At 54.3% G+C, this 24,168-nt stretch overlaps 2 protein-coding genes across 2 annotated transcripts in view; one reads left to right on the forward strand and one right to left on the reverse strand.

The window, feature by feature from the left end:
* Positions 1-2,383: 2,383 nt before the first annotated feature.
* LOC148219397 (class I histocompatibility antigen, F10 alpha chain-like) lies at positions 2,384-13,885 on the reverse strand. The gene is made up of 8 exons (XM_088157669.1): positions 13,834-13,885; positions 5,766-6,029; positions 5,233-5,508; positions 4,689-4,961; positions 4,498-4,596; positions 4,365-4,400; positions 4,213-4,245; positions 2,384-3,251 (listed from the first exon to the last, which is right to left on the reverse strand). The coding sequence occupies exons 1-8, from the start codon at positions 13,883-13,885 to the stop codon at positions 2,992-2,994; spliced, it is 1,293 nt and encodes a 430-aa protein (XP_088013795.1). The 3' UTR covers positions 2,384-2,991.
* Positions 13,886-17,342: 3,457 nt separating this feature from the next.
* Positions 17,343-24,168, forward strand: part of LOC148219398 (uncharacterized) — a 158,603-nt gene continuing 151,777 nt past the window's right edge. The window contains exons 1-2 of the mRNA XM_088157608.1: positions 17,343-17,619; positions 17,806-18,370. Of these exons, the coding sequence (XP_088013734.1) occupies positions 17,565-17,619; positions 17,806-18,370 (620 nt within the window). The 5' untranslated portion in view covers positions 17,343-17,564. The remainder of the gene's footprint in view (positions 17,620-17,805; positions 18,371-24,168) is intronic.

Genomic DNA, 24,168 nt, shown 5'->3' on the forward strand with positions numbered 1-24,168 from the left:
AAGCCAAACACGGAACCCTCGATCCCCATTGTCACCTTGCTGCTGGCGGAGTCCGGCGGCATCTCTGGGTGTCCAAAGGGGTCAGGACCCCCAAAACCTCTCAGACACCCCAAGCCCCTACAAGCACCTTCCCAATCGTCCCCAGCCCACACAGGGCCCCCTGAAACCTCCTCCTAAACTCTTCCCAGCCACCCCAGGACCCACCAAAGCACCTCCTGTCCCTTTCAGGATCCCACAGCCCCCTCCCAATTGCCCCCCACTGCCCAAGAACCCCCAAACCCTCTCCCAGTCCCTTCCCAGTCCCACCAGGATTCACCTACACCATCCCAGTCTTTTCCCATCACAACCAGCCTCATTCCAACTGCTTTCCAATTCCTGATCATTTTCCATCCCCTCCAGACTCCCTCAAATTCCTCCCAGTAACACCCAGTACCCCCAAACTCCCTCCCAGTGCCCACCAGGACCCCTACAACCCCATCCCGCCCTCCCCAGCATTCTTCAAACTCCTTCTCAGACCTTCTAAACCCCTGAGCCGTACTCCCAGTTTAAAGTAGACTCTCTGAAACTCTCCCCCAGTTACTCCCAGCACACCCTAATCCGTCTTCCAGCTCTCCCGGTTCCTCTCCCACTCCCCCCACACTGTGGGGTCCGGGCCGTGCCCCAGTGCCGGCTCAGGGGGTGCTCCAGGCTGACGTCTCCACCTGGAGCTGGAGCTGACCCCGTGCCAGGAGGGGTTTCCAGCAGCATCAGGAGCTGGTAGAAATCCAGTCCCCATTGGGGACCAGGTCAGTGGCCACCACGTGTCCCGAGAGCTCCTGCTGGCCCTGGAACCAGCTCAGCTGGATGTCGGCAGGGTAGAAATCCATCAGGGAGCAGGGCAGGCAGCCGGGGCCGGGCTGGGAGCTCGAGGGCCGCAGTGAGATGGGGACACTGGGGGGCGCTGGGAGAGAGTGGGGACACACTGGGATCAGCTTGGGGGAACTGGGATATGTGAAGGAGGGCTGGTGTGGTACTTTGAAAGACTGGGAATAAAATTGGAGAGAGTGGAGTGGATTGGAATAATGGGAGAGAGGGTAGCGGTCTGGAATTGGACTGAAAAGGACTTGGAACAGACTGGAAGTGCCTGGGAAGGCACTGGGAGAGACGGTGGAGGTCCCGGATTGGAATTGGAAACACTGGGAGTGGACAGGGAATGGAATGGCTGTGGACTGAGAGGAATTTGGAGGGACTCTGGTGAAACTGGGAGGGACTGTGAGGACACTGGGAGAGACTGGGATGGACTGGGAGAGCCACTGTAGTCACTTGGGGTGAGGGGCAGGAGGCCCCGGGGATGGGCACAAGAAGGGCTGACGTGTCTCGGGTGATTCCCAGGGAGGTTTTGAGGGGCTCCAGGGTCATTCCCAGGGCAGGGCCCGAGGGGACACGCTGTGCCCCACGCTCACCTCTGCGCTCCACGAGGAACGGGCTGGACAACTCGTAGTTGTGCCGGCAGTGCCTGTCCACCGCAGCCCGTCTGTACTCCATCCATTGCGGGTCGCTGTTCCAGTGCCTGGCAGCCTTGTCCCCAAAGGAGGTGTCCCCACGTGCAGCCCCACATCGCTGCCCAAGTGCAGGAACTGCTCCCGGTTGGAGATGTTCCTCTCCACGAACCTCAGCCGGTCGGTGCCGTGAATGAAGTGACACTCGGACTAAACCATCTCCTGGAACAGCGCTGTGTGTGCAGGACACAGGTCCGGGGGTGTCTCCCCCCAGCAGCCCCCCAGCAGCCCAGAGTAGCCAAGAGCTCCGGGGCAACCCCGATTCCGCACCCCCAGTTCCCCATGGCCGCCATGGGACCCTTCTTCCCGCTGTCCCAGTTCCTCTTTTCCACCGAATCATGATTTTAAAGCGTTAAGATTTTAGCGAGCGGTTAGAAGCAATTCGTATTGGTCAAGGTGTAAGTTAGTTAAACAAATGATAAGTTAATGATTACTCTCTCTGAATTATTATAATTTTGAAATTAAGGGGATTTTAGGCAAAGATATGAGGATGGGAATAACAGTTTTTTTACTAATATGTATAACATGGCAAATAAAACAACAATAACTATGGAATTAATAATAAACACAAGTACGGACCCTGTGACAGCATTTTTGGCCGAGATGGGAAAGGATGGAGGAGAGGTTTTGCTTCACAAAGCCCTGGGGCAGTCACTCCCAGTGCCCCTGCAGGACTCTGAGACTCCGAAAAACACTAAGCTGGAGCAGCAGGAATGAACAAAAGATGTTGGGCTGTCGACGAGATGTATCAGACAATTTTTCGGCAGGAGTTGGAACTGCAGGACGTCCCAGCAGGGCAGGGCAGGGCGCGGCTTCAGCGCAGAGAAACTCAGAGCAGCGCTGAAGGAGCAGCGGGCAGCGGCAGCTGGGTGTGAGCAGAGGGTGATCGGTCCCTCCTTTAGTGAGGAAGGGGTTAATAAGGCCTTAGGTCAGTGGCTGCTCTTATGAGCAGAGGCTCACCCCAGAGGAGAAGGAGCCGCAGCTCTGTGCTGGGTCATGGGGACTTCCTCTCCTTAAGCAAGAGCAGCTCCAAACGTGTCTTCCAAAACCCAAAGCCTTGAGTAGCTGCCCACCCCCACCCTCCTTTTTACCTGGGCCAGGCCAACCTTTTGTTTTCTAACAAGTAGCTGCAGTTAGAATTTTCTAGCAATTCATGGGAAAAATTCTATAGGTAAGAAGGAACAAAAGAAAAGAAACCTAACCCCCAATAAATAGATAAATATGTAACAACAGTAAATATCGAACAGTAAATAAATATCTAATAGATAAATATCAAACAACAGTAAACATCTAACAACAGATAAATATCTAATAATATATAAATATCTAACAGTAAGTATCTAACAGTAGTAATGTTTTGCACAGTTGGCTATCAAGCAAAGAAGAATCAGGATATGATATGATGAATAGTTCTTTAGGCACGGGAGCAATTTAAAAAATGTTTTCATCTGCATCAGTCTCTATTTTCAGTTGTTTCAGGAGCAGAACCCTTAACTCTGGAGCAGTGAATCCAAGGTCCTTTGCCAGCAACTTTGACTGAGGTGAGGGTGGTCGGCAGGACTTGGAATGGTCCTCTCCACTTGGCTTGTAGAGGATCACTGTCCCACCACTTCACATAGACCCAATCTCCAGGCTGGAAGGGATGTGCAGGTGTGTCCAGTCCTATGGGTCTGGATAGCAGGATGTAATTCTGGAGCTTCTGCAACGTGGAACCTAAAGCCATTAGATATCTCTGTAAATCCAGTTTCCCCTTCATGTGAATATCACATGGAACAGGTGGAATCTGATATGGCTGCCTGTTGTAATGCAATGGGGGTTTTTCCCTTTGTGACAACTTCACCAGCCTGACCGGGTTACAGCGTGGCTAATAATAATAATAATAATAATAATAATAATAATAATAATAATAAGCGGGATGGGAATGATGGTGTGCCTGTGATATCCTTTTAATCCATTTGTGAACATGTGATCTGAGAGGCTGCATCCAAAGACCCAGGGGAGGGGTATACCCAGGGATACCCGAGGGCAAAGGTCCAAAGACAAACGAGAATAGGGACGTGCCTAGGCATGCCTGACATGTCCTTACAAATTCCATGGTTTTAGGCTAAAGCCTCTGCATCTGCAGGGCAGGGGCGAGACCTAATGTCTAAGGCCTTGCTTTTTAACAGCCTGCCTCCCAAGGTCTTAAATTTGTGCTTTCTTTATAGGGAATTTGGGCTAAATCCCAGTCCATCTCAGCCAAATCGACTACCACAGGAAGGGGCTGGATCCAGCTCTGTGGATCGCTCAGGCAGTGATTCCTGCCGGGATGAGAGAGGGTCACGGTGTCACCCTGTCCCTGTCCCCATCCCGCAGGATGGACCTGGCTGGAGCCCATGGAGAGCGGGAGCTGCTCCGGAATTCCATCTGATCCTGCCTCAAACTTGCTCCATCCATCCAACTGATCCTGCTCTGGAACACCTCCCTGATCCCACTTCATCCATCCCACACCAATCCTGTTCCATCCATTCCACGTAATCCCACCCCACCCAGCCTGCCCCAATCCCTCTCTGGAATTTCAACCAATCCTGTTCCATCCATCCCATCTGCTCTGATCCAGAATCCCTCCCCGATCCCAATCTGTCCATCCTGCCCTGATCCCTCTCTGGAATCCCACCCCGATCCCGTTCTGTACCTGCATTCGAGCCGTTGGTTCCCATGTAATTTCCTGCAGAAAGAGAAGATCCATGAGATTCCAGCACAGATCATACACTGGGATTAATTCCAGGATCCATCCTGGGATCCAAACGGAGAGGATCCAGAGCTGGATCCACCACTGGTACTCACCGTCTGCCATGTTGCATCCATTCCTGTCCCTCCTCCCTGTGGAAAAACAGTGGGATCAGTGTGAATGGAACAAGATTCCCAGAACAGTGCTGGGGTGATCCATGCCCCTTCCCACCCTCATCCTGTGTGTTACCGGATTGGCACCTCCAGATGACAAATCCGATGAGAATGATGACGAAGGCAGCGATGGACACAGCGACCAACACAGTGAGATTCCTGCCAGATGTCGGCTCTGAGAAACGAGGGATGGTGAGGAGGGGAAGGGGAATCCCCATTTGGGAATTCCAAATTTCCAATTCCCACATTCCACATTCCCAGCCTCACCCCAAGCGTAGATCCCGGGCTCTGACATTCCAGGATGCTCCACCCGGCACCGGTACTGCTCCCGCTCCTCCGGCCGTGCCTCGATCCTGGCCCAGGTGTGGAAGGTGCTGTCACTGTTGGGAACGATCCCGCCCCACTCCATCTCCTGATCCCAGATTTCATCCCCCTTCATCCAGCTGACTGCGATGGAGCTGGGGTAGAATCCGTACACGTGGCAGGACAAGATCAGCGTCCCCTGTTCCTCTTTTCCAGACACATGGACATCAGGGGGCTCTGGAATGGGATAACGGTGAGAGACATCCATGGAATTCCATGGGAATGGGATGAGGGTGAGATCTGCCAATGGAATTCCATGGGAATGGGATTGGGGGTGAGACCTGCCAATGGAATTCCATGGGAATGGGATGGGGGTGAGATCTGCCCATAGAATTCCCACTGGAATCGGATGAGGGTGAGATTTGCCCATGGAATTCCCACAGGAATTACCATGTTCCCAAGTTCCTCATTCCTAAATTCCACATTCCCTCAAGAATTCTGCTCCTACCTTTGCGGCCCAGCTCCTTCTGTCCATATCCAACGAATTTCTGGAGCCATTTCGGGCAATCGTGCTCCAGGTATTTTGTCCAGCTCTCAGCATCGTTCCCTTCACGTTCCCAGTGACTCCTGGTGATCTCAGCAGCGCTGTCGACAGCCACGAACCTCCTGGATCCCAGGTCAAAGGAGGTGAAATCCCGCCCATTGTAGCCATCCTGGTAGGATCCACGGACACTCCCATCAGACAGGAGGTCACAGCCATAAAGCCGCTGTACAGTGTGGAGACCTGGGGGGATTGTACCCACAGTGACCCACGGAATTGTGTCCCAGCCCCACAGAGCCCCATTCTAGCCCTATGGAGCCCCAGAGTCTGATGGAGACCCACAGAGCCTCATCCCAGCCCCATGGATCCACATCCCAACCCACGGATCACAAGATATCCCATACCAGCCTAATGGATGTATCCCCATCTCAGCCCATTGGTGCCCTGAAAATCCACATCCAAGCCCCATAAATCCCAGCTCCACAGATCCCCTCACTCACCCCCACTCTGATTGTACCAGTCTTGCAGTATATGCAGGTTCCTGACAGTGACCTGCTGCCTCCTCTCGCAGGTCTGGGTCCCCCTATCCCAATATCCCGGCTCGGCTCCGTCCTCCATCCACTGTGTCAGCGGCTCCATCCGGCCCCGCTCGCTGTCGTAGCGTGTGATGGGGATCCCATCCAGGTACTCAATGGACATGAACTGGGGGATCCCCGGGCTGGGCTCCAACACTGCCACTTGCAGGTAACGCAGGGAGTGGAGAACTGGGGGGACACGGAGATTTGGGGGGGTTGAGGGGGTCATGGATCAATGAAAGAGGAACTGGGGTAGTCGGGAAGGGGTGCATGGGGTTCCAGTGTCCAGGAACGGGCGCTCAGGGGACGCCTAGTATGAAGGAAAGGGGAATACAAGGATTGGGACAGGTGGGATGGAGGTTTCAAGGGATTCCTGTGCCGAGGAAAGAAGTCCAGGGGTCCCCAGTGCCAAGGAAAGAGGAGTCAGAAGGCAGGGTGAGCCGGGATGGATGGAATGGAAGGCTAAGAGGTCTTTGATGTAGAGGGAACAGGGAGCTGGGGGCTAAAAAAATCATGAATGGGGGTTCAGGGGGGTCTCAGGGTCAAGGAAAAGGGGAGTCTGGAAAAGGGAAAGGTGGGATGGATGGGAAAGGGGGTGCAGGAGGGAAATGGTACGGGATAAGGGAGTGCAGGGGGGTCCCAGTGCCCAGGACTGGAAATTCAGGGGGTCCCAGAAAGGGCCCTTGTGATCCTGCAGGGCACCATGGATCCATGGAGACCATTGTGGCACTGCAAGGCCCCATGGAAGCATGGAGACCATTGTGACACTGTGGGGCCCATGGAACCAAAGGGCCATTGTGACCCTGCAGGGCCTCATGGAAGCAAGGGGCCATTGTGACACCTCAGGAGCAAGGAGAACATTGTGACATTACAGGGCCTTGTGGAACCAAGGGGACATGGAATGGGTCTGGATGGTTTGGCCTCCTGGGGGCCACAAAGCAGGTCTGGCTGACCCTGGCATGTCAAGGGCTGCCTCTCATCAACCTCTGGAGCACTGGGGCTCTGTGCTTTCCTTGCTAGGGAAATAAACCATCCCTCTTTCCTGCTGCCCAAGGCTGAAATTGCTACTCCCCCTAAAAAGTTCTCCATCTGCAAGAGTTCTCCAAGCAAAATCTGCCAGGAGAGACAGCTCTGGCTGGCCTTGGCCTCCTGCAGGCAGTCTCTCATCTACCACCAAACATGGGGCTCAGTGTTTTCCTTCCTGTGGAAAAGAACTGCCCTTCTCACCGAGGTGTCAATGGCCAAAATTGGGATTTTACAGCTAAAATTCCATCTATCCGAGGACTGCACCCAGAAAAATGTAGCCAGGACAGACAGGTCCTGCCTTGTTGTCTGGTGATTTCCTTAGACTATGAGCAGAATGTTCTCATTTGCCAAGACCTTGGAGAGGGCCCAGAGATCTCCCCAGGTGGGGTTTGGAAGCTGCAAGCATATGAACACTGTACAGGGGCAAAGGAACTCAGTGCTCAGTGGAGTGGAGACTGAGGAGAGCAAAGGAGAGCCCTGGGAGGGGCTGAAGGTCAGTTTCAGAGATGGTGGATCCTTTAGATATAGCAGAAAACAGCCTGAGAATGAATTAATTAATGCCAAGACAAAATTGATGAGGGCCAGACTGGACACAAGGAGAAAGGAATTTCTCTCCCAGGGAAGGGCTGTGGTGAAACACATCCCCCAGAAGGAGTCTGGGCCAGCCCAAGGCTTTGTGTGTCCAGGCAGAGGCAGGCAGGAGGCAGAGCTGTCAGCAAAGGAAGGGGCCAGCGAGGTGGGGCAGCCGGGGGATGACGACAGCCTGCAGGGACAGAGGCGCAGGGCATGGACACCGTAGGACAGCCTGGGCTGCAGAGGGCACAGGGATGGGCAGCAGCTGAAAGGCCCTGACACAGCCAACTCCTGCAGCACTTGGGCCATGCACGCTGGCCCTGGGCCTGAGGCCAGCAGGGGACAAGTGAGCCTTGCTGTGCTGGGGCCTCATTGCCTCCTTGTCCCTGCTCAGCAGCCTGGCAGGGGCCGCCCCATGGTGCTGCCCTTGGCATTGCACATGCCCAGAGCCCAGTGGGCCGGGAAGAGCCCTGAGCAATGAGGGAGGGACAGGATGTGCCTTGCCAGGGGCTGGGGCTCAGCCCTTGGCCCTTTGCATTCCTGAAACACATCCAGGTTTGCTCAGCATCACAGACACCTTTCCCTTGTTTGTCCCCCCTGTCATCACTGCCTCCAGCGTTCTGCTCTAATAGAACCCTGGGGACACAATCTCAGTCGTGTCCCTCAGTGGGACCTATTAAAATTTCAAGAAACTTCAGTGCTTCAATTTAAATTTGAATTATTAAGAAGACTTTTTGAACACTCTCTCAGGGACTGAGTCTGATGTAAACAGCACCAAATCCCTTAGAATTTCATTCAAGTCCTTGTGCTGTGTCTGTGCTGCTGAGCTGCTGAGCTGGGCCAGGCTCCTGGCACAGAGGAAGCTCCCATGCTCAACCAAGAAGATCTTCCAAAAGACATTTGTGCTGAGGAGCAGCTCCTCTGCCAGCCCAGCAGGGCTGAGGGCACTGCCTGCAGGCACTGAGGGCACAGGAGCCAGGCACAGACAGGCTCAAGGCAATCAGGACTGGGAAGACATTGAGCTGAGGCTGCACTTGGGGAAACATCTTCACAGCCCTGGACATGGTGAGTGTGTGGGTGCAGGGCAATGTCCCCTGTGCTCCTGGAGGGATCTCCTGGAGCCAGCACAGCCCACAGCCTGGGGGATGTGTCAGGAGGACTCTCCCCGTTTCTCTGAGATAGAGGCAGAAGAGGAGGAGGAGGAGGAAGAGGAGGATGTGCTGCAGAGCGGGGCTGCCCTGGGCACTGTCAGAGGGACAGGGCAGGACGGCTCCTGCTGCCAGGGACGGCTGCAGGGGCTGAAGCTGGGGCTGCAGCCAGGGCTGCCCAGGGCTGTCCTGCAGAGCAGCTCCTGCAGCCCTCAGGGCTCTTGACCAGCCCAGGCCATGTGCCACCTGCCAGGGACAGCTCTCAGCCTGTCTGGGAGCTCTCCAAGGACTGTGGGGAGAAGTTGGAGATGGAAGGAGCCACCCCCATCAGGGCAGATTCCTCCTGCTGTGGAGATGGTGCTGCTTGGCCAGGGCTGCTCTCAGCTTTCTCCTCAACGGAAGGGAAAGGGGCTGTCAGCTGTGTCTGTGTCACTGAGCCTCCTTTCCTGTCCCACTGGGGATCAGCAGATCTACCTCAGATTTCCCTCACAAAGTGCCTCCTCACCCTCCTCTGCCTACAGACAGCAGCAGCAGCTCCTTGTCTTGCAGCATCTCTGTTTGTGTGAGCTGCCCTTAAGGCCCTGCTGCCAGGGAGATGCCCCTGGGCAGTGCCCTGTGCTGGGAGGGCTCTGCAGGGCAGAGCTGAGCCCCCAGGGCTGGGCTGGGCTCTGGGAGCAGTGACAGGGACAAGCCTTGGATACACAGAAACAGCTCTCAGTAGGTAGCAGAGAGCCAGACCAACTCTTGGTATCCCTTCCTGTTCAGCTACACAGGGCAAGAGAGAAGAGTTTACAGAGACTGACTTTGAAACTGGACCGTCCAAAAACGCCACTTTATTTTTCCAGCACATTTTAAGTCTGATCACCCCGAATTAGAGGGAGGTGTAATAAGCAAAGGGCAACTGTGTGGGACCAGTAGGTGGGACTGCACTGGGGCACAGGGAGCCCTGTTTTCCCTCTGGGTTCCCCAGTGTTCAGGCTGAGAGCAATGCTGAAGATGAGGCACAAACTCAGCAGCAAAAACATGAACTCCAAAATAGAACAGTTTAGCAAATGACTGCCCAAAGTAAGAGAAGTAAGTTTGAAGGGATTCCAAAGAACATTTTATAGGATTGGCTAAAACAAGTTGGTCCCAGTTTTATCAATACCTTCTTTCAACAGTCTCCGATGCCTAGAGTGAAGAAATGTCCAACAGCAGCTCCATCAGCCACTTCCTCCTGCTGGCATTGGCAGACACGTGGAAGCTGCAGCTCCTGCACTTCTGCCTCTTCCTGGCCATCTCCCTGGCTGCCCTCCTGGCCAACGGCCTCATCATCAGCGCCGTAGCCTGCGGCCACCACCTGCACACCCCCATCTTCTTCTTCCTGCTCAACCTGGCCCTCACTGACCTGGGCTCCATCTGCACCACTGTCCCCAAAGCCATGCACAATTCCCTCTGGAACACCAGACACATCTCCTGTGCAGGATGTGCTTTACAAGTGTTTTTCTTTACGTTCTTCAGCAGAGTTTTTCTTTCTGACCATCATGTGCTACGACCGCTACGTGTCCATCTGCAAACCCCTGCACTACGGGACCCTCCTGGGCAGCAGAGCTTGTGCCCACATGGCAGCAGCTGCCTGGGCCAGTGCCTTTCTCCATTCACTGCTGCACACGGACAATACATTTTCCCTGCCCCTGTGCCAGGGCAATGCCCTGGGCCAGTTCTTCTGTGAAATCCCTGAGATCCTCAAACTCTGCTGCTCCAAATCCAATCTCAGGGAACTTGGGCTTCTTGCTGTTAGTGTCTGTTTAGCTTCTGGATGCTTTGTGTTCATTGTTTTCTCCTATGTGCAGATCTTCAGGGCTGTGCTGAGGATCCCCTCTGAGCAGGGACGGCACAAAGCCTTTTCCACCTGCCTCCCTCACCTGGCCGTGGTCTGTCTGTTTTTCAGCACTGCTTCATTTGCCTACCTGAAGCTCCCCTCAATCTCCTCCCCATCCCTGGACCTGGCACTGTCAGTTCTGTACTCAGTGGTGCCTCCAGCCCTGAACCTCTTCATCTACAGCCTGAGGAATCAGGAGCTCAAGGCTGCAGTGTGGACACTGATGACTGGATGCTTTCAAGAGCATTAAACTGTTGGCAAATTTATGCAAATCACTTCTAATAAAAGTAATTTTTCATACTTCTTGTTGATTTGCTTGTGTGTTTTTTTCCCTTTGTTTTACTTTTAAATATTGTCCACAAAGATATCATTTTCCATTTCTCATTTTGGTTCTCTCCATATTCCCTGTAGCCACAGACTGTTAATGAGGAGCTGTGGCCTCGGTGGCTTTCATGAATTAAGGATCTCCCAGCAAAGTTTTCTCCAGAGATGCCCCTTCTGTTCCCTTCTCTGGAGCTGCAGCAGCAATGTCTGTGTGCAGAGCTGGGGGCAGATCAGTGCTGGCACAGCAGCTGTGCCCAGCAGCAGCAGCACTTGGTGCTGCCAGTGCTGCTCCCGTGCCACTGCCCCTCTGCCCTCCTGGCCCTCGTGTTGCTGCAGGGCCTGAGTGCTCTGGGGGCCGGGCACAGCCCTGGGGGTGGCAGTGCCGGGGCTGCAGCAGGGACAGGCCATGGGCACTGCTGGGGCAGAGCTGACGCCTCAGGGCAGGGCCTGGGGGCTCCAGGCTCCTTGGTCAGGCTCTCTCCACAACACTTGGCCAGCCCAATGCTGAGCAGAGAAAAGCCCCGGGAGCAGCCCCAGGCTGGCCGTGGGCAGGCTGGGGGCAAACAGCATGGCTGGTGCTCTGCAAGCTCCCTGCAAGGGGGACACCCTGGCAAGGAGCAGCAGAGCAGGGACTGATCCATCCCCACTGTGCTGGACACCCCAGGGCAGCGTCCCAGAGCGTCCTCATGCACCTGCCAACAACATCCCCCCTCTGCAGCCCTGGCCTCTCCCCCAGCTCTCACAGGAGCCACATCCTTGCAGGCACACACACGGCAGCACTGGCTCAGGAGCCCCTGTTTGCATTGCACACAGCAGGCTCAGCACCCCCATGGTGCTGCTGTGGGGACATGAAGCTGAGTGAGCACAAATGCCATCAGCCCCTGGGGCCAGCAAGGGCTGGGGGACGGCAGGGAAACCACTCAGATTTGTCATGGCCTCTGGAGTCAGCCAGAAAGTTTGTTCCCATGAGCTGTGAGTTTCCTGTCCCACTGCAGACGTTGTTGCTCAGAGCCAGGGCTGCCTGGCAGCCACCCCCAAACTGCCCTGAGCATTTCCTTTGATTCACTTTTGCTTTCTTTCCTCTTTCCTGATCCAGATTTCTTCGTCTTGCCCACCCCTGTCCGCTCCCATTCAAACAGCCGCTCCTTGTTTGTCCCTTCTTCTCTGGCCCCACTCCTCATTTCAGTTCCTGAGCTGGCACCATGGGAACATCTCTTGGGGAGCAGGATCATCCTACAAGTGCTGCAGGAATTGTCTCCAGGGTCCTGCAGTGTCAGGTGCTGCTCCCTTGCCAGAGGCACCACAGGCCAGGGGGGCACATCTGGGCTGCTGTGTCTGGGTGTGGGGCTCCCTGTTGTGGGCAATGAGGAGGGGCTGGAGAGGCTCTGCAGGACTGACAGGATGGACTTTGGGGCTGTGTGGAGAAGCTGAGGGACCTGAGCTGCTGGACCTTGTGAAGAGGAGGCCCAGGGCTCATCCTGCAACTGCTCCAGGGGTGGTTTCAGAGAATCACAGAATCAGCAAGGTTGGAAAAGACCTTGGAGATCATCAAGCCCAGCCTGTGCCCTGACACCACTTTGTCTCTCTGAGCCTCCTCTTCTCCAGGATAAACAACCCCAGCTCCCTCAACCAGTCCTCATAGGACCTGTTTTCCAGACCCCTTGTTGCCCTTCTCTGGACACGCTCCAGCCCCTCCATGTCCTTCCTAAATTGGGTCCCCAGAACTGGACACAGCACTCGAGGTGCTGCCCAACCAGAGCTGAGCACAGAGGAAGAATCACTGCCCTGGTTCTGCTGGACACACCATTCCTGATCCAGGCCAGGAGCCACTGGCCTTCTTGGCCACCTGGGCACACTGCTGGCTCATGTCCAGCCTGCTGTCCATCAGTGCCCCCAGGTCCCTTTCTGCCTGGCTGCTGTCCAGCCACTCTGTCCCCAGCCTGGAGCACTGCAGGGATTGTTGTGGCCAAAGTGCAGGACCCAGCACTTGGTCTTGTTAAACCTCACCTTGCTGGATTTGGGCCCTGGATCCAGCCTGTCCAGGCCCCTCTGCAGAGCCCTCCTGCCCTCCAGCACATCCACACTCACACCCAGCTTGGTGCCATCTGCACATTTGCTGATGCTGCACTCAATGCCCTCATCCAGATCATCAATGCAGATATTGAAATCCACGCTGGCTGGCTCTGATCCCTCAGCCAGCCTGGAGGTGCCCTGTGATGGCACTCAAGGTGATCTGTTCCATCACCTCACCAGGCACCCAGGTCAGGCTGACAGGCCTGCAGTTCCCCACATCCTCCTTCCAGCCCTTCTTGGGGATGGGCTCACATTGGCACCTCCAGTCCTCTGGCGCCTCCCTGCTGAGCCAGCACTGATGAGAAATGATGGAGAGCAGCTTGGGGAGCTCATCCAGCAGCTCCCTCATCCCCCTGGGATGGGTCCCATCTGCTCCCACAGACACCTGTGAGCATCTGAGTGGCTCAGCAGGTCCCCAGCTGCTTCCTCCAGGATTACAGGGGGTCTCTTCTGCTCCCTGTCCCCATCTGTCACCAAAGGATTACACTTGTAAGGACAAGCTGTCTTCTTGTTGAAGACTGAGGGAAAGAAGGGCTTAAGTATCTCAGCCTTTTCCTCATCTCTGGTAACCATATCCTCCCAAGTAGAAATTGAGGTTTTCCTTGTATCTGCTTTTGCCATTAATGTATTTATAAAAGCATCTTTATTGTCCTTCACAGAAGTGGCCAGTTAGGTCCTAATTAATCTTTCACCTCTCTGATTTTCTTCCTGCATGACCTAGCGACAGACTTGAACACTTCCTGAGTTTCCTGCCCCTCTATCCAAAGTTGATGTAGCCCCTTTTTTCCCCTGAGTTCCTGCAAAAGTTCCATGTGCAACCAGGCCAGTTATTGTCCTTGCTGGCTTATTTTTTGGCACATAGAGTCAGTCTGCTCCTTTGCCTTCAAGAAATTTTCCTGAAGTATGTCCATCCTTTCTGGATTATTTTGTTTTAAAGGGATTCTTCACTTAGAAATTCAGGACCTGGTTTAGAATTTCCCATATCTACATCCTGAATAGGCCCAAGTCTGCAATGGGTTCTCAGGGAACCAGGGCCCCATTGTGACAAAGCATGGCCTGATGGAAACCCGGTGCCTCTGGGACATCTCCAGCCTCGGAGGAAGCAAGTGTCCATTGTGACACAGCACAGCCTCGTGAATCACAGGAGAGCACAGTGACACCATGGGATCCTGGGGAGCCAAGTGTCCATTGTAAACACAGCGGGGCCTCATGGAAGCCAGGAGATCATTGTTAGGACACACTGTCAAAATTGGACCTTGCTTCTGTGAGATTTCATTGCCCCACAATGTTCTCCTGGGTTCCAAGAGGCCTCGCTGTGTCTCAATGGCCCTTTGCTTCCATGAGCCATGGCAGGGTCCCCCTTGCCCCTGGGTTCCATCAGGCTGTGCTGTGTTGACAACTGACACTTGCTGCCATGAGATTCCATTGTGTCACAATGGTGCCCATGTTTCCATGAGGCTGTGCTGTGTCACAATGGGCACTGGATTCCACAAGAGCTGGCAATGTCCCAATGGCAAAAGGGTTCCATGAGGCCATGCCATGTCACAACTGCCTGTGGCTTCCATGAGATTCCTTTGTGACACAGAGATCTCCTAGACCCCATGAGGCCTTTGTCTGCCACAGTGGTGTCTTGTTTCTAGAATGCCTGGCAATATTTCTGTGGCCCTTGAGTTCCATGTGGCCTCTGTCTGTCAGAATTGACCGCCCTTTGCTTGGCCCCGCCCCTTTCCCCTCACAGTTCCCGCCCTTTCCTTGACCCCGCCCCTTTCCCCTCACAGTTCCCGCCCTTTCCTTGACCCCGCCCCTTTCCCCTCACAGTTCCCGCCCTTTTCTTAACCCCGCCCCTTTTCCTCACAGTTCCCGCCCTTCCCTTGACCCCGCCCCTTTCCCCTCACAGTTCCCGCCCTTTCCTTGCCCCATCCCCTCCCAGTTCGGGGCTCGGAACGGGAGAGGAGGAGGAGGGAGGGAGGAAGAGGCAGAGCGGCAGCAGGAAGCAGGAGCAGAGAAGGAGCGAATCAAGCGCGCGACCCTGGAGCTCCCTGAACTCGCAGCCCCCCGGGACCATCGCCCCCCATCCCGCAGGTGCCCGGGGAGGGGGAGCTCGTCCCAAATATCCCGGGGTATCCCTGGGTTTGGTGTTATTTTTGGGGGGGATGTTTGGGTGTTGCAGGGCTGCAGAGGCGCAGATGGCCCTCGGGGGGACATCGGGGGGTCCCCGGGAGGTGTTTTTGGGGGTCCCGGCGGGTGCCGGCAGAGCCCCGGCGGGGCCCGGGGGGATGCGCGTCCCCCCGCGGTGGGGGTTGGGCTTCCCGGGCCGGGCCCTGCGAGCTGTGCCGGGGCCAGGTGGGGAGCGCGCGGGAGCGGCGGGATCGGCGGGGGGACACCGGTTTGGGGGAGCCCCGGGAGAGCCGCGGCTTCCCTGAGCGGGAGCCCAGAGACAGGAGAGCCCCAGAAGGGCAAAGCGGGGAGCCCGAGAGGGGGGGACCCCTGGGATTGCCGGGACCCCGGTGGGGGGTGCTGGGGCTGGAGGGGCGGCATGGCCGGGAAAGGGGTTCGGGGGTGCGGGAGCCAGGAGTGGCTGCTCCCAGTATGAGCCCAGTCGCTCCCAGTATGATCCTGTTGCTCCCAGTAGCAGCCCAGGCAGTCCCAGTGATTCCGTATCATGATGTAATTTACCCCAGCACGGTCCCAGTTTCGCCCACTTCCTCCCATGATAACGGAAACTAAAAGAGAAACAAAAATACTTTTAACAACAATTTTAAATGTAGAGAGTCAAGGCATTTCTGTATTTTCTGGCCACGATGTTGTGGCCCGGGTGTACCACAGAAATCTCATCCACACATAACCCAGCTGTGCAGAGACAATCATTCCATGACACTCCCTTTTCATGAAATTTTTCAGATCTTTTATACAGTCAATGCTCATGGAAATGAATTGAGTTAGTGTTCTTTGGTCTCAAGGTGCAAATATTCAGTTCCTAATATTTGGCCTTCTTTTGGATCTGGATTTCTTCCCTTCTGCTGTTAATTCCGTCTTGATTCCCTGATTTTCTTATCAGTGTTTTCAGAGGAGATGTCTGCAATTCTGCCAGAGGCAGAGTCTGGGGTAGATGTTCCTCGGTGGCCGCTGATGTTCTGTTAATGGCCGCTGATGGCCCTTGATCTTTAAGCTGCTCCCAGTCTGTTGATGTGTTGTGTTCATCAGACCCCACCTGGTGCAGCAATGCCCTGGAAAGAAACAAAGAAGTCTTTTTGTAGGGCAAATTAATCCCCTCGACTAAGGTTATGCAAAGATTTTTGCAAGGATACGATTTCCAACACCACTTGTGTCCAATGCGTTCCCAGTTCTCCCAGTTGCCCCTAGCATAGCCCCTGCAACTGCCAGTAAGATCCCAGTATGAGTCCAGTATGATGCCAGTCTCTTCCAGCAGGGCCCCAGTCACTCACACTTCCCCCAGTTGCCCCAGCATGGTCCCATTTTTCCTTCAGGAGATTCCCAGTCGCTCCCAGTTAGGTCCCAGTCACCAGCCCTATGGTCTCAGACATTCCCAGAATATCCCAGTGTGGACACTCACATTTAGAGAGCTAGGAAATTGCAGCTTGGCAATTCTTTTCAGGCCTGGATTTCTCCTGTCTCTCAGGTCCATTCCCAGGCTGACAAGCTGACTACAGCTTCAGTTAGGGACGCAGTCTCCCAGAGCGATAACTTGGTGAAAAACAGAAGGGAATACATAATAAAGATTAACACCTGGTGTCTTTCCCATGGGACATCCGGACATTCTGTCCCAGGGATTTTTTTCCAATTGTTCAATGAACTACTGTCCTGTCCTAACTGCACGTAACACACTTTAAATACGGGATGTCTGTACAATAAAGTTGGCCTTTTTTCCCCAAAAGAGGTCCGTGTGTGTTGCTGTCTTTTCTCTCTCTTTGCAGCGTAGTAACCACATCCCAGTTGCCCTGAACAATCTCATAGTCCTTCCCAGCCACTCCCAGTTACCTCAGCATGGTTCACCTGCCCCCAGTTTGATCCCAGTTGCACCCAGTTTTCCCTAGAATACTCCCAGCGTCTCTCAGGGTGCTTTGTGTATTTTTTTGGGGCGGGGGGGATGTTTGGAGAATGCAGAGCTCCAAATCTGATCAGAAAATGCTCCACGGGGGACATTGGGGGGTCCCGGTGGCGGCTGCCGGCAGAGGCACGCTGGAGGAGCAGAGCCCTGTGTCCCCCAGGCCCCCAAAGTGGGGAGCCCAGAGAGGGGGGAGCGCCGGGATTTTGGAACCCTCAACAGCCTGGAGAGGGGCAGGGGGGACTCCCTGGACCCCCTGCACCCCAAAGCAGAGAATAAGGGGAGAAGGGACCCCAAAAACACCCAGCATCCCTAAATGGGGGGACAGAAGAGGGGGGAAGTTTTTGGATTGCTGGGACTCCCAGCAGCCTGGGGAGGGCGGGGACCGAGTAGATGGGGGACCCCCAATACAAGCGTGACCCCCAGCAGCTGAGACAGGGGGGAACCCCCAAACACCGAAGGGGAGGGACCATTCCCAGGAACCCCTGGGAGGCATTTTCAGGGCTGAATGTTGGTGTTTGGGAGGTTTTTATGGACCCGAGATGCTCGGGGACTTCTAGAGATGGAGTTGGGCAGCAGGAACCTGCAACACAACGCACACATCCCTTGTTTTTCCCCAAACCAGGATTTCCCATTCCCAAACCCTTGGCCCGATGGAGAAGGAGGAGGCTGCGAGGAAGACGAAGATGCCCCAGGAGCCCCAGGCAGGTGAGGAGGAAGTCAGTGCCCCTTTCCCCCTCTGTCCTGCTCCATCTCCCAGCCCAGCACGGCCCCCGGCTGCAGGACAACCCCGCTGCCGACGCCGTCCTGCCGGGGACGCGCTGGGGGGATCTCCTTCCCCTTCCCTCTGGCACGGAGGCAAATCCCATCCTCTGCTTGTCCTTCCTGCCCCAGACAAGGAGCTGAGCACGGAGAGCAGGGAGGACAAATCCCCGCGGCAGAACCTCGTGGAAGAGGCCGTTTGGAGCGGCTCCACGGCGCAGGAATGCAACGGGGAGGAAAAGCCACGGAGATCCCGCACGAGGAGGGGCTGCAAACGCAGATGGCGGGGATCTGAGGAGGAAAGCCCCAGCCTGGGCCGGGGGGGCTGTCAGAGATGGAGCCAGAGCTTGGAGCTGGTGGTCCATGAGCAGCTTTGTAATGGGGAGAAGCCCCACAAGTGCTCAGAGTGTGGGATGAGCTTGAGGTGGAGGAACAGCATGATCCGCCACCAGAAGATCCACACTGGGGAGAGGCCCTACGAGTGTGGGGAGTGTGGGAAGAGCTTCACTGAGCGCAACACATTGATCTGCCACCAGAACATCCACACTGGGAAAAGACCATACCAGTGTGAGGAGTGCGGGAAGGCCTTCAGGCAGCGTTCCCACCTGATCCGCCACCAAAGTGTCCACACTGGGGAGAGGCCCTACGAGTGTTCCAAGTGTGGGAAGAGGCTTACCACCAGCTCCCATCTCCTCAGGCACTTCCAGACACACAGGGAGGAGAGGCCTTTCCAGTGCTCCAACTGTGGGAAGGGCTTCAGGCGAAACTCCCACCTCACCAGACACCGGCGCATCCACACTGGGGAAAAGCCTCACAAATGTGAGCAGTGTGGGAAGAGCTTCAGTGAACGCAGCACATTGATCCGCCACCAGAACATCCACACTGGGAAAAGGCCATACAAATGTGGGGATTGTGGGAAGGCCTTCAGGCAGCGTTCCAGCCTGATCTGCCACCAAAGTGTCCACACTGGGGGGAGGCCCTACGAGTATCCTGAGTGTGGGACAAACTTCTCTCAGAGCTCAGCTTTGAACAGACACCAACAGAGGCAGCATTAATGCAATCCCTGTAAATCCCCCTAGTGCAAGAAAATCTTGTGTGCTGCTCCAACTCCATCCCCCACTGCAGAACTCATGTTGAGCAGAGCCCTGGTGACCCACATTCTCTGGGATCCATCTGGGGAAGACACCTGGCTGGTTATCCTTTTGTTTTGGCCTTAGTTTTTCTCTCTTCTCCATTTCTTTTCACACCAAAAGCCAAGAGGATTTAGGTCACCTAAAAACCTCTCAAATCCCTCTGAAAGCACCTCAGTTTTAATCCAAAATGGCTCAATCCAACTGCAAAGTGGATCCTCAAAACAACTCAATCCCCCAGGAACCTTACTGGATTCCACAGCCACCAGGGTGAGAAGGGGTTGGAAGGAGATTGGGAGAAGTGGGATCCAAATTTGGAGCACTGGGATTGGGATTGTGTTGGGCTGGCTGCCAAGGGATGGATTTGATAGTAAATAAAGTTTCACAATTCCTGATTTCTGTCCCAATCACTTCCAGTCAGTTGCAGTTCTGTTTTCAGTGGCACCTTCTCACCTGATTGTGTTTGTGTCCTCCTTTCTCTCCTGTCTCTCTCTGCCTGCTCTGTTTCTGTCTCAGGGTCTCCCCTGACCCAGGGCAGCTCCCACCAAAGACCCTCTCCTGATTTAATTCCCCGTGCAGGAGCTCCAACAGCCATGGGTGAAGTTAGGAAGGCTGGCAGTGAAATGTCCCTGTAAGATCTTGCTGCACTTGGCTTTTGGCCCCTTCTGAAGAGCTTTGCCTTCAAGGGCAGGAACATCTTTTCCTGGCTGGGAACTGGAATTCCAGACCCTGGCAGTGTGAGCCATGCAGGAGCATCCAGACTGGGATCATGGGGGCTGGGATGACATGGACTGGGATCCTCCAGACTGGGACTGCACAGACTGGGACCAGTTGGATCAGGGCCAAACACACTGGGATTTTACAAACTGGGATCACATGGACTGGGATTGTACAGACTGGGATCACATGGACTGGGATTGTACAGACTGGGATCACATGGACTGGGACCATATGGACCGGGATGGCTGCACCAGAACGATGGGAACCGAGGCTGTCCCGCCCCACCCAGGGGTCCCTCCCAGTCCTGCCCAGTCCCGTGCGGGGGCGCAGCCAAAACTCCCCGGAGTGAACGCGGAGATCCCGGAGCGCTGCCGGTGTTGGTCTCTGTCCCGGTGCTGGTCTGGGTCTCAGTCTTGGAGCAGTCCTGGAGCGCTCCTGGTTCTGGTTCTGGTCCCGGTCTCAGTCTTGATCCCACAGTTGTGCTGGTCTCGGTCTCATTCTCAGTCCTATAGTGATTCCAGTGATGGTAATGTTTTCAGTCTTGGCCTTGGTCTAATTCTTGGATTGGTCTTGGTCCCAGTGTTGGTACTGGTGCTGGTGTTGGCCCTAGAGTGATCCCAGTGCCAATCTCAGCCTCAGGCCCAGTTCCAGAGCGGTTCCAGTCTCGGTGTTGGTGCCGATGCTGCTCTGATTCTCAGTCCCAGAGTTCTCACAGTGCCAGTGCCGATCCCAGAGCAGTCCTGGAGCCCTCCCGGTGCCGGTTCCTGTGTCAGTGTGGGCCTCAGTTTTGGTCCCAGTGCCAGTTCTGGTGCTGGTCACACTCTCAGTCTCGGTCTTGGTCCTAGTCCTAGTTCCAGTTCTGAAGTGGTTCTGGTCTCAGTTCTGGTGTCGGATCTATTCCCACTCTTGGTCTCAGTGTCCATTTTGATTTCAGTCTCTGTCCTGGTTTAGGGCAAATTTGGGGGAAATCCTTCGGAAGGAGCCCCCAGACAGCAAACCCCCACAACTCTTCCCCCCCCCCCCCCCCCCACCGGGTTCAGGAAGAATTTCCTCAGAGAAGAGTGGAAAAAAAAAAAACCGTGTTTATTTAACACGTGAAACACTCCCCAGTACAGAAAAAACAACACCAGCTGACAAAAAAACTCTTTCACCGTTCTGAAGGGATGACAAACTCAGAGAGTCTCTCCAGCGAGTGGTCGCCCAGTTATCAGTCTCTGGCGCTGGGGAATGGCTGCTGCAGGTGACAGAATGCAGACTCCTGGTGTTTCTTGGTGTTTCCAAGGTCCCCGTATGGAACAGGTTCTGATGGTATCCGGGGGGAGTGGGGAAAAAAAACAGTCCAGGGAAAAAGTTGGACTGCCTAGCTGAACTAACTAATAAGCAAAAGCAAGGGCAAAGCAAAGGAAAGAAAAAGAGGCAGAAGCGAGCAAGCAGGCAAGCAAGAGCTAAACCTCTCCTAAACACAGACCATGGGGGAGGTGAGCCGGCTGATAACAAGACAAAACAAAGCTTCACTTTCAGAGTCAGTCCTGAAAGCACAGGGCATAATACCAAACATAAACAGAACACACGATTGGAGATACAAACACCATAACATCACCCTAGGACAGTCTCATTCTTTTTTCTGATGCCATTTCTTGTGACAGTCTTGGTCCCAAAGATTTTAGGCCCAATTGGGTGATTTTATACCAAACTGGGCAGTTTTAGGCTGGATTTTAGGCCACTTTTGGACTCTGTTAGGCTCATGTGTATGATTTTAGACTCCCTTTGGGTGGAGTTGAGGCCCCTTTGGGTGATTTCAGGCCAAACCTGGTGGATTTAAGCTGGACTTGTAGCACTTTTTTCTGTGATTTTAGGCTAAACCAGGCCCTTTTAGGATCCCGTGGCACTTTGGTCTGATCATTCTCCTCACAGTTCCCGCCCTTTGTTTGACCCCGCCCCTTTCCCCTCACAGTTCCCGCCCTTTCTCTGGCCCCGCCCCTTTCCCCTCACAGTTCCCGCCCTTTCCTTGGCTCCGCCCCTTTCTAGCCACAGCCCCTCTCTTTAGCCCCGCCCCTTTCTTTCCGACCGAGCCCCTCTGTTCACCACGCCCCTTTCCCCTCTAAGCCCCGCCCATCTCAGGGCGCGTTCCTCTCGCGCATGCTCAGAACACTCGGAGGTGCGTTCCGGGCTCCGCCATCTTTGCTCCCTGTCTGCCTGCCCGGCTTCAGCATGTCCGAGAGCTACGGTGGGGCTGGGGGGATCCATAGGGGAACTATTGGGGATCTATAGGGGGGTCTGAGGATTTCTATAGAGGATTTGGGCTTGCTAATAGAGGATTTGGGGTTACTGAGGGGTCCCTTATGGGTGATTGATAGGTCTATACGACATCTATAGACTGCTGGTGGAGGTTTTACAGTCCTGTGTGGTTCTGGGGGACTTGATAGGGGATTTAGGCTTGTCTATAGGGGATTTGGGATGCTCTGGGGCTCCCTAAAGGGGGTCTGGGAGGTCTATAGGGGATCTGTAGGGGACTGGGGTGTCTGAGGTTCTCTATAGCTGATTTGTGTTTGTCTATAGGGGACTTGTGGGGTCCCTAACGGGGGACTGGGAGGTCTATAGGGGATCTATAGGGAACCGGGGTGGCTTTACAGTGCTGGGGGGTTCTGGGGGTCTGTATAAGGGATTTAGGGTTGTCTGTGGGGGATTTGAGGAGCTCTGGGGAGTCCCTAAATGGGGTCTGGGAGGTCTATAGGGGATCTGTAGGGAACTGGGGATCAGTATATGGGATTTGTGTTTGTCTCTAGGGGATTTGGGGGACTCTGGGAGGTTCCTAAAAGGGGTCTGGGAGGTCTATAGGGAATCTATAGGGTCCAGGGGGGTTTCAGGGTTTCTACAGGGGTATTTTGAGGTTCTTAAAGGGAATTCTTGGGAATTTTGTACTCTGTCCAGGGAATTCTTGGGGTTTCTGTAGGGAATTCTGTGGCTCCTATGGAGAATTTTGGGAATTTTGGGGTCCTTAAAGGAAACGTGGAGGTCTCTTGGGAACTTTGGGCTCCCATAAGGAAACGTTGGGGTAATTAAAGGGAATTTTGTAGTGTCTGTTGGGAATTTTTTGGCCTATTTTGAGAATTGTGGGGTCTTCACCGGGATGTTTTTAGAATTTTGGGTCCAAACATAGGACTTTTTAGGTCCATATTGGGATGTCTTGAAATTATGGGGTCCTCCAATGGAATTTTGGAGGTTTCCCTAGAATTTTTTGGGGTTCCCTATTGTTATGAATGATATTCTATTTTTCCAATTTATCAAGTAGCAAGATTAAATGTAGCAGCAAACTTTTAATAGTATCAATTATAAATGTATACAATTAAAGTATTGGAGATCAATACAATCAGAGTATTGAATCCATATATTTTAGGATAAGTAAAATTTGGCAGTAAGTAATTTAGTATAATTGAGGTTCATATAAAGCATGAGCAAAAACGACCAGGGAGGGCCCCCCAGCCGGGGATACGGGGAGGGACTCGCCCCTCCTCACGTACCAAAGCATCAAGGCTAACAATCCCCCTTATATACTATATGCTACACAAGTGTCTGGAAAACTCCTCCTAGTTTCTATTCCTAAAGTCTACGTCACTGTGTGTACGGAGCATGCTCTACTGATGGGTTAGGGGGTCTCTCATCCTTTTGAGGGTTTTATTTCTGATGAAGGCTCGTCGTCTTCATCAATGACCGAGCCGTGACCTGCAGGTAGTGCATGCTCACTATGTGACTGAGCAGATGTTTTCCATAAGACTCTAATTAAATCCCATGCCTGGAATCGTCTCATCTTGGCCCATTTCAAGGTTGAAACTCTATTTCTTGATGGTACTTATCAGACCTTTGTCCTTCTATTATTCCCTTCCAACATCCGTGTTCAACTCCCAATATCTGGAAGATGTCCTTTGACCTGTCTCACCCATCTCCCCACTCATTCTGTAAAAAATGTCTTCTTTTGATCTAAATAAAATTTTGTAAATCTAGTTACAATTTATTTAGCACGAATCACATTTATCACACAGTTCGAGCAGAACACTGGAGGCAGTGATGACAGGGGGGACAAACAAGGGAAAGGTGTCTGTGATGCTGAGCAAACCTGGATGTGTTTCAGGAATGCAAAGGGCCAAGGGCTGAGCCCCAGCCCCTGGCAAGGCACATCCTGTCCCTCCCTCATTGCTCAGGGCTCTTCCCGGCCCACTGGGCTCTGGGCATGTGCAATGCCAAGGGCAGCACCATGGGGCGGCCCCTGCCAGGCTGCTGAGCAGGGACAAGGAGGCAATGAGGCCCCAGCACAGCAAGGCTCACTTGTCCCCTGCTGGCCTCAGGCCCAGGGCCAGCGTGCATGGCCCAAGTGCTGCAGGAGTTGGCTGTGTCAGGGCCTTTCAGCTGCTGCCCATCCCTGTGCCCTCTGCAGCCCAGGCTGTCCTACGGTGTCCATGCCCTGCGCCTCTGTCCCTGCAGGCTGTCGTCATCCCCCGGCTGCCCCACCTCGCTGGCCCCTTCCTTTGCTGACAGCTCTGCCTCCTGCCTGCCTCTGCCTGGACACACAAAGCCTTGGGCTGGCCCACACTCCTTCTGGGGAACGTGTTTCACCACAGCCCTTCCCTGGGTGAGAAATTCCTTTCTC

Source organism: Sturnus vulgaris, unplaced genomic scaffold, assembly GCF_052056855.1.
Source record: "Sturnus vulgaris isolate bStuVul1 unplaced genomic scaffold, bStuVul1.hap1 Scaffold_141, whole genome shotgun sequence".
Lineage (NCBI taxonomy): Eukaryota > Metazoa > Chordata > Aves > Passeriformes > Sturnidae > Sturnus > Sturnus vulgaris.

What these genes read in the sequence shown, in the direction of transcription:
- LOC148219397 (XM_088157669.1), bottom strand. Translation starts at nt 13,885, where the DNA reads ATGGGGCCCTGGTTCCCTGAGAACCCATTGCAGACTTGGGCCTATTCA. An exon ending in GACTTGGGCCTATTCAGGAT is followed by an intron (nt 6,030 to 13,833) that starts GTAGATATGGGA and finishes GTGTCCCCCCAG; the next exon opens with TTCTCCACTCCCTGCGTTAC. An exon ending in GAAGGAGCTGGGCCGCAAAG is followed by an intron (nt 4,962 to 5,232) that starts GTAGGAGCAGAA and finishes ATCCCATTCCAG; the next exon opens with AGCCCCCTGATGTCCATGTG.